Consider the following 12,866-nt stretch of genomic DNA (forward strand, 5'->3'; position numbering starts at 1 on the left):
TCTCATGTTCCATGTTTTTGACATTCGTGGATACTCGCTCTCACTGTGGTTTGCTGGAGTCCTAAAGCTTTAGAAATGGCTCAATTAATCTCATTTAAGTTATTTTTAAGTTTTAAGTTAGATTTTTTTTCCCCCTAATAATATAGTTTCATTTAAGACCTCCATTTTGTGTTCAGTTGTATTGTCATTGACTTGAAATTTATTTGATGATCTGAAACATTTAAGTGTGACAAACATGCAAAAAAAATATATATGTATATATCAACAAAAAGGAATAGAAAAATCCCAAAATACATTAAATAATTAAAAATAATTTATAAATAATAATTAATTAAATAATAATACATTTTGCTTGTATAGCGCTTTTTAGAGTACTCAAAGACGCTTTCCAGTAGAGAAAAAGAAATAAAATAGAGTTGAGTAAAAGGTGCATTAAAATACAATATCCATACATTCATTCAGAGCTAAAACAAGGCTAAAAGCGGGCGGGGAACAGCAGTCAGGTATAAAAAATTAGACATTAAAAATTTTATATCTTATTTCTACATTTATAGTGTAGTTTCATGGTAGCATTTTGACCCTGGAACCTATTATTAATATTCTTTGATTTATTTTTTGGAAAAATAGTATAACTAACCTACCATACCTTGAACGCGCAACATAATCTCAGAAAGTATATTTTCTTGTTGTTGTCATATTCTGATATCCTAAGTACTTCACCATCTGGGAGGAAGATGGTGGAAGACAGCGATGACCTCACGAGTCCTGCTATCCAGTCCATGTGCTTCCAGTTGGGACAATAAATCCTTTTGTTAGTCCCACGTTGATGGTTTTCCACCATCGCTCGTCATCATCAGTCCCCCATGGATGCCTCGTCAGCGTGACAAAATATGACTTAAGTCTTCAAACATCTCCTGGTGGACGTTGATGACCTTTTAAAGCCGAGGGAAACAGTCGTTCTTTGGTACAAATACTACAGTGGAGGTCTTTTGTGTTGTTCTACAAAATATTTGCGGCGTCGTAAATTAAGTCCAAGGTTCTCGTTGCGGTTGCCTACTGTGCTGGCTCATCCATCATCTCATTTTGTCTGCTTTTCATCCCCTCTGGGTCGACACGTTCTCATTGTTGAAGAAAACACAAGGCCAAAAAATGAGTCTTTGGCTCAGTTGTAATCATTCTAATTCCATTTTAGCATTTTATAAATGAGCTATATTATAGGTTGTATACACTCGTGTTTCTTTCTCTCCATCAACATACGGTCATTTGCTAAAACAACACCAAAATCCTTTCATCAGTAGAAGTTATATGCCGTTTATGAACATGAATGACAGTCTTATAATAATATTAAAATGTTTTGGCATCTGTTAACAATTGAGCAAACGCCGCCAATGGCAATTATTAACATCCATCTCCAAATTAGACTGACGTGTTCCAAAACAACAGGAAAGTGATTTACTGTGTGAAAGCGATTAAATCAACAATTCAATAAAAAAAAAAATAAAAAAAAAAAAGATGGAAAATCCACCAGGCTGGAAATAATAGCAGGAATTTATCAAGTGTTCTAATCATGAAAAATATTCAATGTTTTCCCACCGGCAGAGAACAAGGGAGACCCTCAGCCACCACTGCGGATTGCTGGGAGACGCTCTCCACAAGGAGAATGACTTTGCGCTCATCATCGATGGCAAGACGCTCAAATACGCCCTCACCTTTGGAGTGCGACAGTACTTCCTGGACCTCGCCCTCTCCTGCAAGGCTGTCATATGTTGCAGGTAGGAATTGAAAACAAAGCAAAGTCTAGATCAGGGGTCTCAAACTCAATTTACTTGGGGGCCACTGGAGCTCGGGTCTGGGTGAGACGGGGCCGCATCAGGTTTTCTAAGAAAAAAACAAAAAACGCATTTATTAAAAACAAAAAAATTAAGAAAACTTCGCTTTGGTTAAAATTTTCTCCAAGAAAAGCTCTGATAAAACATTTCACTGTTCTCAAATATCTTACTTTTTATTTTTCTACACAAAATAAGATGAAAAATAAATAAACAAATCAAGAATAAAGAAAATCAATCAATCAGTAATAAATAAATATAATAATAATAATAAAAACTTAAGAAAGCACATATAGTTGGTGGGTAGACAAATGATTTTTTTCAGATTAAAATGAACAAAGCATTATTAGAGCCCTGTAGACATGACAAAACATGACTATAGTCACATTTATACTCTTTTTATTTACAACATATTGCGCAACTGCAGGGTCTTGAGACACATGCTAACTCGCAAACTAGAGAGCTAGCGACCTAAACGGTAGCCTTCAAGTTATTTCCTTTAAACTTAAATAGCCAAAAACTTACCACTTCCACACGGATAGGGAGGATAACTATTAACAGTTATTTAACCTTTAACATGAACATTAATCAAACGTAATCATTTTTTCTGGGTACATGATACCATACAGCATCCATATCAAACTTGCGCGGGCCGCACTAACATTAAACTTTCATATCAAGGCGGGGGCCTCAAACTAGTGTCCTGCGGGCCACATTTGGCCCGCGGGCCGCGTGTTTGAGGCCCCTGGTCTAGATAAATATTAAAATGACACATAGAGCTACTATTAAAAAAATGTGTGTTTCAATAAAAATATGCAAAAATAATTCATTCAATACAGCCACAAAATGTCCCCCAGTTCTGTTTTGGATCATTTTTTTGCATTATTGCACAAGTTTCCTTTGCTCAAGCAACTTTTACAGTTCATCATAAAGATGGTCGCCTGACTTTACAGCTGAAGCTTTAAAGGTTTTTTTTTCCTTTACAGTCAGAGGTAAATTTCAAATGTCAACTTGCAACATTATAGACGTGCACTGTTGACCCGCACAGGCCGCATAAATAACAGGAAGTACTTGAGCTGTCCAGCACTGTGGTCACGCTCTATGACTGCCAGTCAACACTGTGTTTTTCTTTCCAGCATTTTTAAACCTTTACATTTCATTTGTAGGCATTGTTTATGGCAAGTACTGGGCTTCAGTACAGTTCTGTTCAGATAGGTTTTGTCCCACGAGAAAATGATGTTTCAGGGTCAAACTGTGGCCAAGTAAAACGTTTTCTGCTTCTTACGTAGGTCAGCATTCACACAAATGAGAAAAGAAGTTCATTCATTCATTCATTCATTTTCTACCGCTTTTCCTCACGAGGGTCACGAGGGTGCTGGAGCCTATCTCAGCTGTCTTCAGGCAAAAGGCGGGGTACACCCTGGACTGGTCCAGGGTCACAATCCCAGGGCACATATAGACAAACAACCATTCACACTCACATTCATACCTATGGACAATTTGGAGTGGCTAATTAACCTAGCATGTTTTTAAAATGTGGGAGGAAACCGGAGTACCCGGAGAAAACCCACGCATGCATGGGGAGAACATGCAAACTCCACATAGAGATGCCCGGAATCGAACACCGGTCTCCTAGCTATGTGACCTGCACACTAACCACTCACCACACACCATGCAGCCTGGATGGATGATAATTTTTTGATGATAATGTAGTAGAGCTGTCAATCAATTGAAATCAAATAAAAATAGTTAATTGTGATTAATCACATTTAACTCAATTAATCACAGTTAGAAGTTTGTATTCAGTTTTTGCATGTTTTTTTATTCATTCATTCATTTTCTACCGCTTTCCCTCACGAGGATCGCAAGGGGGTGCTGGAGCCTATCCCAGCTGTCTTGGGGCGAGAGGCGGGGTACTGGTGGCCAGCCAATCACAGGGCACATATAGACAAACAACCATTCACACTCACATTCATACCTATGGACAATTTGGAGTGGCCAATTAACCTAGCATGTTTTTGGAATGTGGGAGGAAACCGGAGTACCCGGAATAAAAGAATAAAGCAGTAACGTAGTATGTCCATAAAAAATCCATTTTATTTTTTCCCAAGCTTTTTGAGCTTCTTTCAGTGCTCCCTTCCAAATGCACCTCATTACCTGAATCCTAGGCATGGTCTAACAGGAGAATACAATATACAATATGACCGCAGCATGAACTTTGGAGGCGTATTTGTCCCCCAAAAATGACAATATCAGGGGAATTAGTCATTTGAAGTTCTGCTGTATCGTACTCCTTGCTTGACTGGTGATGCAATCTTTTAGCCGTAGTCACTCAATGTGCTTAATTGTGATACAACACTGAAGTATCTTTTCAAATGGAACGTGTCTTACCGATGTCTTGCCAGAAGAGCCCTTGGAAAGACATGAGTACATTCAAATACACAGCTGCATCTCAAAGGTCCAAAAGGCCAAACGAGCACTGAAGGCAACGTCACCAAAAAACCTTGGAGAGGACATGAATGCATTTAAAAAAAAATGTCTGCCGAGTTAAACGCTCCTCAGAGCGCAGTAAAGAACAACCATGCGGACACGGAGGAGGGCGTACAGCTGTAAGTTTAACAGCAGCGAGTGACGGAGGTCACCAAGGCCTCGTTACAAGCCCACCACGCTTTGAGAGAGCATGCTGGTTCATGAAACATGGAAAACTTCTAAAGGGACGAATAGTATTTACAAGGTGTTGGAGACTTTTTGGTGTTCCAAAACCACATTGACCCCACTCAGCCTTGGTTTTTACTGTCTTTACCTGCAGTTGTACAACAGTATAACATACTTGGTACAATAAGTCAATAGAGAAGCCCACATCTCTGCTTCTGTTTAACACCAAGAACAGAAAGAACAAGATCACATGATTTGCCACGTCTGAGAAAGTCAACAGAGGACAAGCAGACGATTTCTTCAACATCACATTGGGGGGGGGGGGGATCTGATGGTTACGTTAGATAACATGCTTGAAACGCTTCATGTTATAATAAGCACAAGGCCCAACGTCTGGACCGTCTTATGCTCCCCACGGTCTTGGAACTTGAAGTGATCCATCCAAAACCAACTTGTAAGGATGTGGGGAATCAAAATTGAGAACAGTAATGAGGAACATGATATTTGACCTCAGACTCTTCCGCCAGATTGTGTCCCCTATTCAGCACAGATCTTGGTTTTTACATGTTTGCATACATGGATGGGTATGTTTTTATTTCAGCTATATTATGATTCATTCATTCATTCATTCACTGGAGCCTATCCCAGCTGTCTTCAGACCGGGGTACACCCTGGACTGGTGGCCAGCCAATCCCAGGGCACATATAGACAAACAACCATTCACACTCACATTCATACCTATGGACAATTTGGAGTGGCTAATTAACCTAGCATGTTTTTGGAATGTGGGAGGAAACCGGAGTACCCGGAGAAAACGGCATGCAGCCCTATTATGATACAATGCATTCAAAATCCATAGAGTTCTTGGATTGGCATACGTATGACACGTGGTCAACCGACAGATACCGATGTGGCTTTTAACCTGGATCATTCAAAATCAATAGAATTTCTTTAATTTAATTTGTTGACATTTTATATACACTAGCATACAATTGTTTGAATTGGTTTGGTCTTGTGGCACGGCGGTTGAGTGGTTAGCGCGCAGACCTCACAGCTAGGAGACAAGGGTTCAATTCCACCCTCGGCCAATCTCTGTGTGTGAGTGTGAATGGTTGTTTGTCTATATGTGCCCTGTGATTGGCTGGCCACCAGTCCAGGGTGTACCACACCTCTGTCCCGAAGACAGCTGGGATAGGCTCCAGCACCCCCTGCGCCCCTCGTGAGGAAAAGCGGTATAAAATGAATGAATGGTTTGGTGTCAATGGGTGATGACAATGGAAAAAAAAAATCGGGTGACTACCTCATGAAGGTCACAACAAGATTTTGCAGCGCATCAAATAAAAAAATAAGACATAAGGTATGGTACCGATATACAACATTTTTTAGTCTAAAAACAAAACAGGACTTACTGTCTGTACTTCAATCATATCATGTGGCCTATCATTAAAAATCAAGAGTATGACCAAACATTGGTGAATATATTATACCGTATAGATCACCCGTTTTTCTTTTTGTCTCCCTGCTTCAGAGTGTCTCCTCTCCAGAAGTCAGAGGTGGTGGAGATGGTGAAGAAGCAAGTGAAGGTGATCACGTTGGCCATCGGCGACGGCGCCAACGACGTGGGGATGATTCAAACGGCTCACGTGGGCGTCGGCATATCTGGCAACGAGGGCCTGCAGGCCGCCAACTCCTCCGACTACTCCATTGCTCAGGTGAGTTGCAGCGTATTTGGACAGGAACCCGTTGTGGGATCCTGGGAGATGCATTGTAATCATAGTCTGATGTTGGACTTGTTTCTCTCACAAAACCTGGCAACATTGACACACATTTTCATTGATACACTTACTACACATATGTAGTAATAATATCTAAGTAGTACATTACATTTTTACTCTATAAGTCAACATGCAGCTGCACGGCAGTCGAGTGGTTAGCGCGCAGACCTCACAGCTCGGAGACCAGGGTTCAATTCCACCCTCGGCCATCTCTGTGTGGAGTTTGCATGTTCTCCCCGTGCATGCGTGGGTTTTCTCCGGGTACTCCGGTTTCCTCCCACATTCCAAAAACATGCTAGGTTAATTAGCCACTCCAAATTGTCCATAGGTATGAATGTGAGTGTGAATGGTTGTTTGTCTATATGTGCCCTGGGATTGGCTGGCCACCAGTCCAGGGTGTACGCTGGTGAAGTCAGCTGGGGTAGGCTCCAGCAGAAGATGAATGGATGTATGCTGGCGTGTCTTCCAAAGCTTTGTATCCACAACCAACAGAGTGCCCCACAATGTAACATTTTCCTTTCTACTTTCTCATGCACTCCACATCATTATTGTTTATGTTACATAAATGGATTCCCTGCTAGAAAATGAAGGAATGAATGAATTGAACATGCTTTACGTCTACCATGTTGTTGGCAACATTGTCGTCTTGACTTTTCCAATAAGTCCAACATAATAGCTTTCAAGCATGTTGTTAGCGTTAGCGTTAGCGTCAGCGATACCTCGGCACATTTGTTGTGAGCAACAAAGCCTCTCATGCCTGCCAGGCCGTCAGCTTTTACAGTCAAGTGGTAACACCTGTAAGACAAGCATCACCCAGCTCTCCACGCTACCAGATCAGGAACAGACTGCGGCAAAATGTAAACAAGTACTGTACTTCCAAGCAGGAATGTCCGCAACACGGCGTCGATATACGATACCTTAGCGCAACAAAACCACTCCTGTGTTTATACACAGAACACCATTCAATGCAACATTTTTCTATTGCCGCCACAGGGCTCCAGAGCATGGGAAAAAGCGATGGTTGCGTCCAACACAGTGCGTCGTCTGTCCTTGAGCACGCAATTACTATTGAAGAGAGCCGGGCTTGTTCCCGCTTCAGTCCGCATTACGTGTCCAAGGTTTATGTCTGTCAAAGACAGGTGGCCTCTTATAATCCACTTGGCAAAATGAAATTACACTTCCAGAGTTTGGTCCATGTGTTTTCTCAGGGTTGGCATACTGTAGCTCTACATTCGCTCCAATTTGCTGACTGGGAACGTGAAATCCAATCTGGGAAGCTGGCTAACTTCTACTTGCTCCGCTCATTTGGTCATTATGACAAGCTCCAATGTTGCCTTTTGGATTTATTTTTCTATTTATATATTTAGAAAAATATGAAATATTGTGCGGCGGCACAGTGGTCGAGTGGTTAGCGTGCAGACCTCACAGCTAGGAGACCAGGGTTCAATTCCACCCTCAACCAATCTCTGTGTGGAGTTTGCATGTTCTCAAACATTCTCTATGAATATGAGTGTGAATGGTTGTTTGTCTATATGTGCCCTGTGATTGGCTGGCCACCAGTCCAGTGTGTACACTGCTTCGCACCCGAAGACAGCTGGGATAGGCTCCAGCACCCCTGCGACCCTCGTGAGGATAAGCGGTAGAAAAGGAATGAAGGAATGAATGAATGTTTGAATGTGGGCTGCACGGCGGACACAGCTTGGAGACCCGAGTTCAATTCCAGCCTGGGCCTGGGCCAGAACTAGTTCCTTTTTGTGAACGGAATGAACGAGGTCACCGACAGTAGTGATACGTTGGTCATGAACGAACCGGTCAAAAGAACTAGTTCCTTTTTGTGAACGGAATGAACAAGGTCGCTGACAGTGTCGGTCAATCTCTTGGTCTCGGTCTTTCAGTCTAACCCCACCCACCCACAGAGCCAGGCGTGACGATAGGATAAGACAGGCAAGCACGTAGATAGTCCCGCCCTGCAAAAGGAACGGTTAACGGACTCTCTAGCCAATCCAAAAAAATAGCATTCGCAACTGAACGGACTGAACGGGTATTTCAGGGGCGGTGACCCATTCGTTCATGACCGACACAACACCACTTGGTGTTGCTGTTTGACGACAAACGAACACAATATCTGCCTATTCTGACGTACGTATATGACCCACTTCAGTTCTCCTCATATGTTGTTCTCTTATACTCCGAAATGTTAGCAGAAGCATCCGGTACAGTGTGGACATGACATAAAAATAATCAGACTGTATGTTGTGCCACATTATATGTCACAAAATCAACACAGCCTTTGGTCACATGACCAAAATACCAACATGAACCGCACCAAAGTTATCTATACAACCCAGCCTTGGCAATACCAGCGCCACTTCCCCTTTCTAAAATGCCAGTATAGACGTTTCAGACTTAAACTGTCCTTTCTCACACTCACTTTGTCAGACAGCTAAAGGATGAAATGTAAACTTTGTTTAAAAAAAAAGTGCTTCTTCAGTCACTTGGAGAGTAAAGTAATAGCGTTCCAGTATAATCACACTTATCAGCCAGAAATTACACTGCAATTTCAGACTCACCACAGGCGTGCTTATAGAAGGATCCCTCTAAAGTCCTGGAACGACTATGCTGAACTTTTGGAGACCACATAATGTCGTTCTTATTTTTTGGTGGGGGTCACTATTATTGTGCCATCTCCATGCTAGGAGACAAGTTCCTGCTGTTTCTTCCTATAATCCAGACGTTTCTATTGTGGCTTTAGTGGTGTCTGGTTTGTAAAGTGCCATTTCATTCACTGTGGCCTGTTTTTTTTTTTGTTTTTTTTTCCTCCCGCACAGTTCAAATACTTGAAGAATCTGCTGCTCGTCCACGGAGCTTGGAATTACAACCGTGTAGCTAAATGTATCCTGTACTGCTTCTACAAAAACATCGTCCTTTACATCATTGAGGTAAGTATTGCATACTAGCTGATGACATACAATTCATGCAATTCATATTTTTGCCATATTTTTAAATTGGATGCCAACGACAATTGGTGAGGGGCTGTTGATTTGGAGTGCATGGAAACGGTGGAAAGGAAATCATGCTCTCTTTGATCACATGGTCCTTTATTAACAATATTGCACAAAACAGCAGCAACAGAACCAATTTTGTAATATTAGTAAGGCGAAAACTGCTGAGCCAGCATGAATACCGCTGGTGATTCATTGTAAACTACTCTAAAAATACATGGAGTTTGCCCTGTTGCCCTGTTGCCCTGTGTTTTAGATATATTCATCTATACATTTCATGAAGGCGAATGCTTAATAATGATCTTTTCTGAATGTTTCTAAATAGGCTTTTATTTACTGGCAAACATTTAGAATTTAAAACCACTATTTAAAAGTATCATAAATAAACAAATACTTACTTTGAGCTGCCACAAATAAACAAAAACATGTTTGTGTCGGTGTGAGAGGTCTCACTCGCTCACATTTTGTATTTGCTGAAAGTTTGTGGGCGAGTTTAAGAGCCAATATGTTAATAATACAGAAAAATAGTAATACAAAAATATACTTGCTGTTTGTACTGTTTTAAATACATTTTAAATACATTGTTATATACGTATATTGTTTTAAAACTTTCTGTTTTAGATATAGAAGTTGGAGGATTTTAAGTACTTGGGGTCAACAGAACATTGGCGATTGTGACAATGAGGAGAAGAAGTGTCAGGCGTGATGTGTGATAGAAGAGTTTCAGCTAAAATGAAAGGAAAGGTATACAAAACTGTGGTGAGACCAGCCATGTTGTTTGGTCTAGAGACAGTACCACTGAGGAAAAGACAGGAAGCAGAACTGGAGGTAGCAGAGATTATAATGCTGAGGTTCTCATTGGGAGTGACCAGGATGGATAGGATCAGGAACGAGTACATCAGCGTGACATTACATGTTAGAGGCCTGAGATGGTTGGGACATGTCCAGAGGAGAGATAGTGAATATATTGGTAGAAGGATGCTGCCAGGTAGGAGGCGTAGAGGAAGACCAGAGAGGAGGTTTATGGATGTAGTGAAGGAGGACATGAGGGTAGTTGATGCAGAAGACAGGGTTGGATGGAGGAGATTGATTTGCTGTGGCGACCCCTGAAGGGAAAAGCCCAAAGAGAAAGAAGTGTAAAATTGATACGAAATTGATATCCTTTTCATAAAATTACATCAAATTTGATGTAATTATTGTTGAAGTTGCACATTGAATCGTTTACCACAAAGAGATTTCCCCTACTTATTATAGATTAAAAAAATAGCAATTAATTGATTAATTTAATTAATTTAATGAAACTATGGATTTAAAAAAATGTGATTAATCACAGTCAAATATCTTAATAGTTAAATTAATAATTAAATATTGCTATTCAATTAATTATACTATGTATGTATGGTGAAACCCTGGTTAGCATAATCAAAAATGCTAAATTGATTAATTTAATTAATTTAATTAAACTATGGATTTAAAAAATGTGATTAATCACAGTCAAATATTTTGATACTTAAATTAATAATTAAATATTGCTATTTAATTAATTAGAATATGTATGTATGGTGAAACCTTGGTTAGCATAATCAAAAATGCTAAATTGATTAATTTAATTAATTTAATGAAACTATGGATTTTAAAAATGTGGTTAATCACAGTCAAATATCTTAATACTTAAATAATAATGAAATATTGCTATTTAAGTAAGTATAATATGTATGTATGTATGGTGAAACCTTGGTTAGCATAATCAAAAATGCACGCAAACTGAGCCAAAATTGTGCCGTAAAATGTCAATATTAACCAAAAAAGACACGACAGCCTCCACTATATATATGTGTGAAAATCAAACAAATACCCCCCCCCCAAAAAAAACAACATGCAACAATGTTACATATTAATCCAGATTGCAGACCAAAAGAAAATGGTGAATTAGTAGTATAATCTTTACATCCAAAGTCGCCATTAAGACATACGGTGGTAAAGGTTACATTCTAATTCGAGCCAAAACAAGCCTGCAGATGTTTCCACGCTGCCTGATGACATACGTAGAAGTTTTGTGTGTTTGTGTTGCTGCTGAAGCACCTCACACATGTCCAAAATCAACACTACTGGATAAAAAGACACAAACAAGAAAACACACACACAGCCCAGAAGGACAAAACTTGGAAACACCCTTCCAAGTTAATACATTCTACATTGGATTTCTTCATGGTTTTAACCCAAGAGAAGAAAAAGCTAATGGTAATGGTAATGGTAATGGTAATGGTAATGGTAATGGTTTTATTTCATTTGAACATGCATCAGATTACAATTGAATGCATCCCATAATCAGTTCACAGTTCTACATGTCCAAAAGGAGTAGGAAGAAGCAAAGCTTATTAAATCCTACCCCTCCCTCTGGTACTTTTACAATCAGTAACTGTTACATTTGTTCACTTCCTGCTTTCTTAATATAGTTTAAGTTTTTTTTGTTTGTTTGTTTGTTTTTTTATTTTTACCATAGTGCGTGTCAATATAGTGATATATATAGCACATCATGACTGGTTCAAGACTCTTCATCCTTGTATTTAGCAAACATCAACTGCTTGTATTGTTTCTTGAATTGGCTCATCGTTGTGCATTGTTTGATTTCCTTACTCAATCCATTCCATAGTTTGATTCCACATACTGAAATGCTATGGCTAGCATAACGTAGTCCTAGCATAGAAGTGTTAAAATATAAAAATATAAAATACATGGAATAAATACAGTAGAGATGAAATAAAGTTTGCCAGGACCACCGTGGAGTTTTGCCATATTTAATTGGCCGATGTGCCTTTCTTTCTTTAATATCCACTAAAGACGAATGTGAATGCCGCAGTTGTTTGGCGACACACAGCAGACCTCACACTGATTACGACATCAAAGCGACAAGGCAGCATGAATGGGAGGGTAAAGGGCGTCCGATCAGCACCAGCTTTATCAGCGGCGGCGCTCCTGTGTTTTGATCTCGCTTGTCAAGTGGCGGCCCCCACTTTTAGCATCCTCCCACACTATGATGTCATAATGCACTTATAAGCTCACCATCAATGTAATGTACGACCATGTGATGGATTCCATGCTTCCTGTAAGGAGCCGTGCCTGTGGAATACATTTACTCTCTTCGCTACATGATTGATTATGTTGGACACCACACAGCATAGCATCATTTATTCCAGACAAGATGCTACAATTAACCGTAACAGCATCAGGACAGTAGATGTTGTTTTAAGGTCCACTGTTAGAAAAAAGTGCCTTTTGAATGATGTTCTAGCAGTATTATGTGTCCCTATAGTGTGTTTATGAGCACCAAGCATGAGGAAAATCTATCATCTCCTCCACTTGTTTGCTCCACTTTTGAGAGAAGAGGTGCTTTTGAAATGTGATGGTGTCTTGAAGAAAAAAAAAAAGATTTTACCAAATATCACAACATCACTATCAATCAAGAAGAAGCGATGGTAAAGGGCTGGTCATCTAGCGCCATTATTTCCATGATGACATCATCGTTTTAGCCCTCCGGTTGTCTCTGTCAAACTTTGTTGGACTTCTCAAAAGTTGTGGCGAAACAAGCCCCGGGCGTCATAGCGGTG

General features: G+C 40.1%; 1 protein-coding gene across 11 annotated transcripts in view; it reads left to right on the forward strand.

Moving 5' to 3' along the window:
• The window catches only part of atp8a1 (ATPase phospholipid transporting 8A1), a 119,894-nt gene that overhangs the window by 71,492 nt on the left and 35,536 nt on the right, over nt 1-12,866 (forward strand). For all 11 annotated transcript variants that reach the window (XR_009130232.2, XM_058076632.2, XM_058076633.2 and 8 more), the window contains 3 exons: nt 1,600-1,772; nt 6,010-6,193; nt 9,085-9,195. Coding sequence is in view for 10 of the 11 variants with exons in the window: in XM_058076632.2 (XP_057932615.2) it covers nt 1,600-1,772; nt 6,010-6,193; nt 9,085-9,195 (468 nt within the window). In the remaining variant the exon portion in view is untranslated. The remainder of the gene's footprint in view (nt 1-1,599; nt 1,773-6,009; nt 6,194-9,084; nt 9,196-12,866) is intronic.

Source organism: Doryrhamphus excisus, linkage group LG23 (genome assembly GCF_037039965.1).
Source record: "Doryrhamphus excisus strain RoL-2023G ecotype Guam linkage group LG23, RoL_Dexc_Guam_v1.1, whole genome shotgun sequence".
NCBI lineage: Eukaryota > Metazoa > Chordata > Actinopteri > Syngnathiformes > Syngnathidae > Doryrhamphus > Doryrhamphus excisus.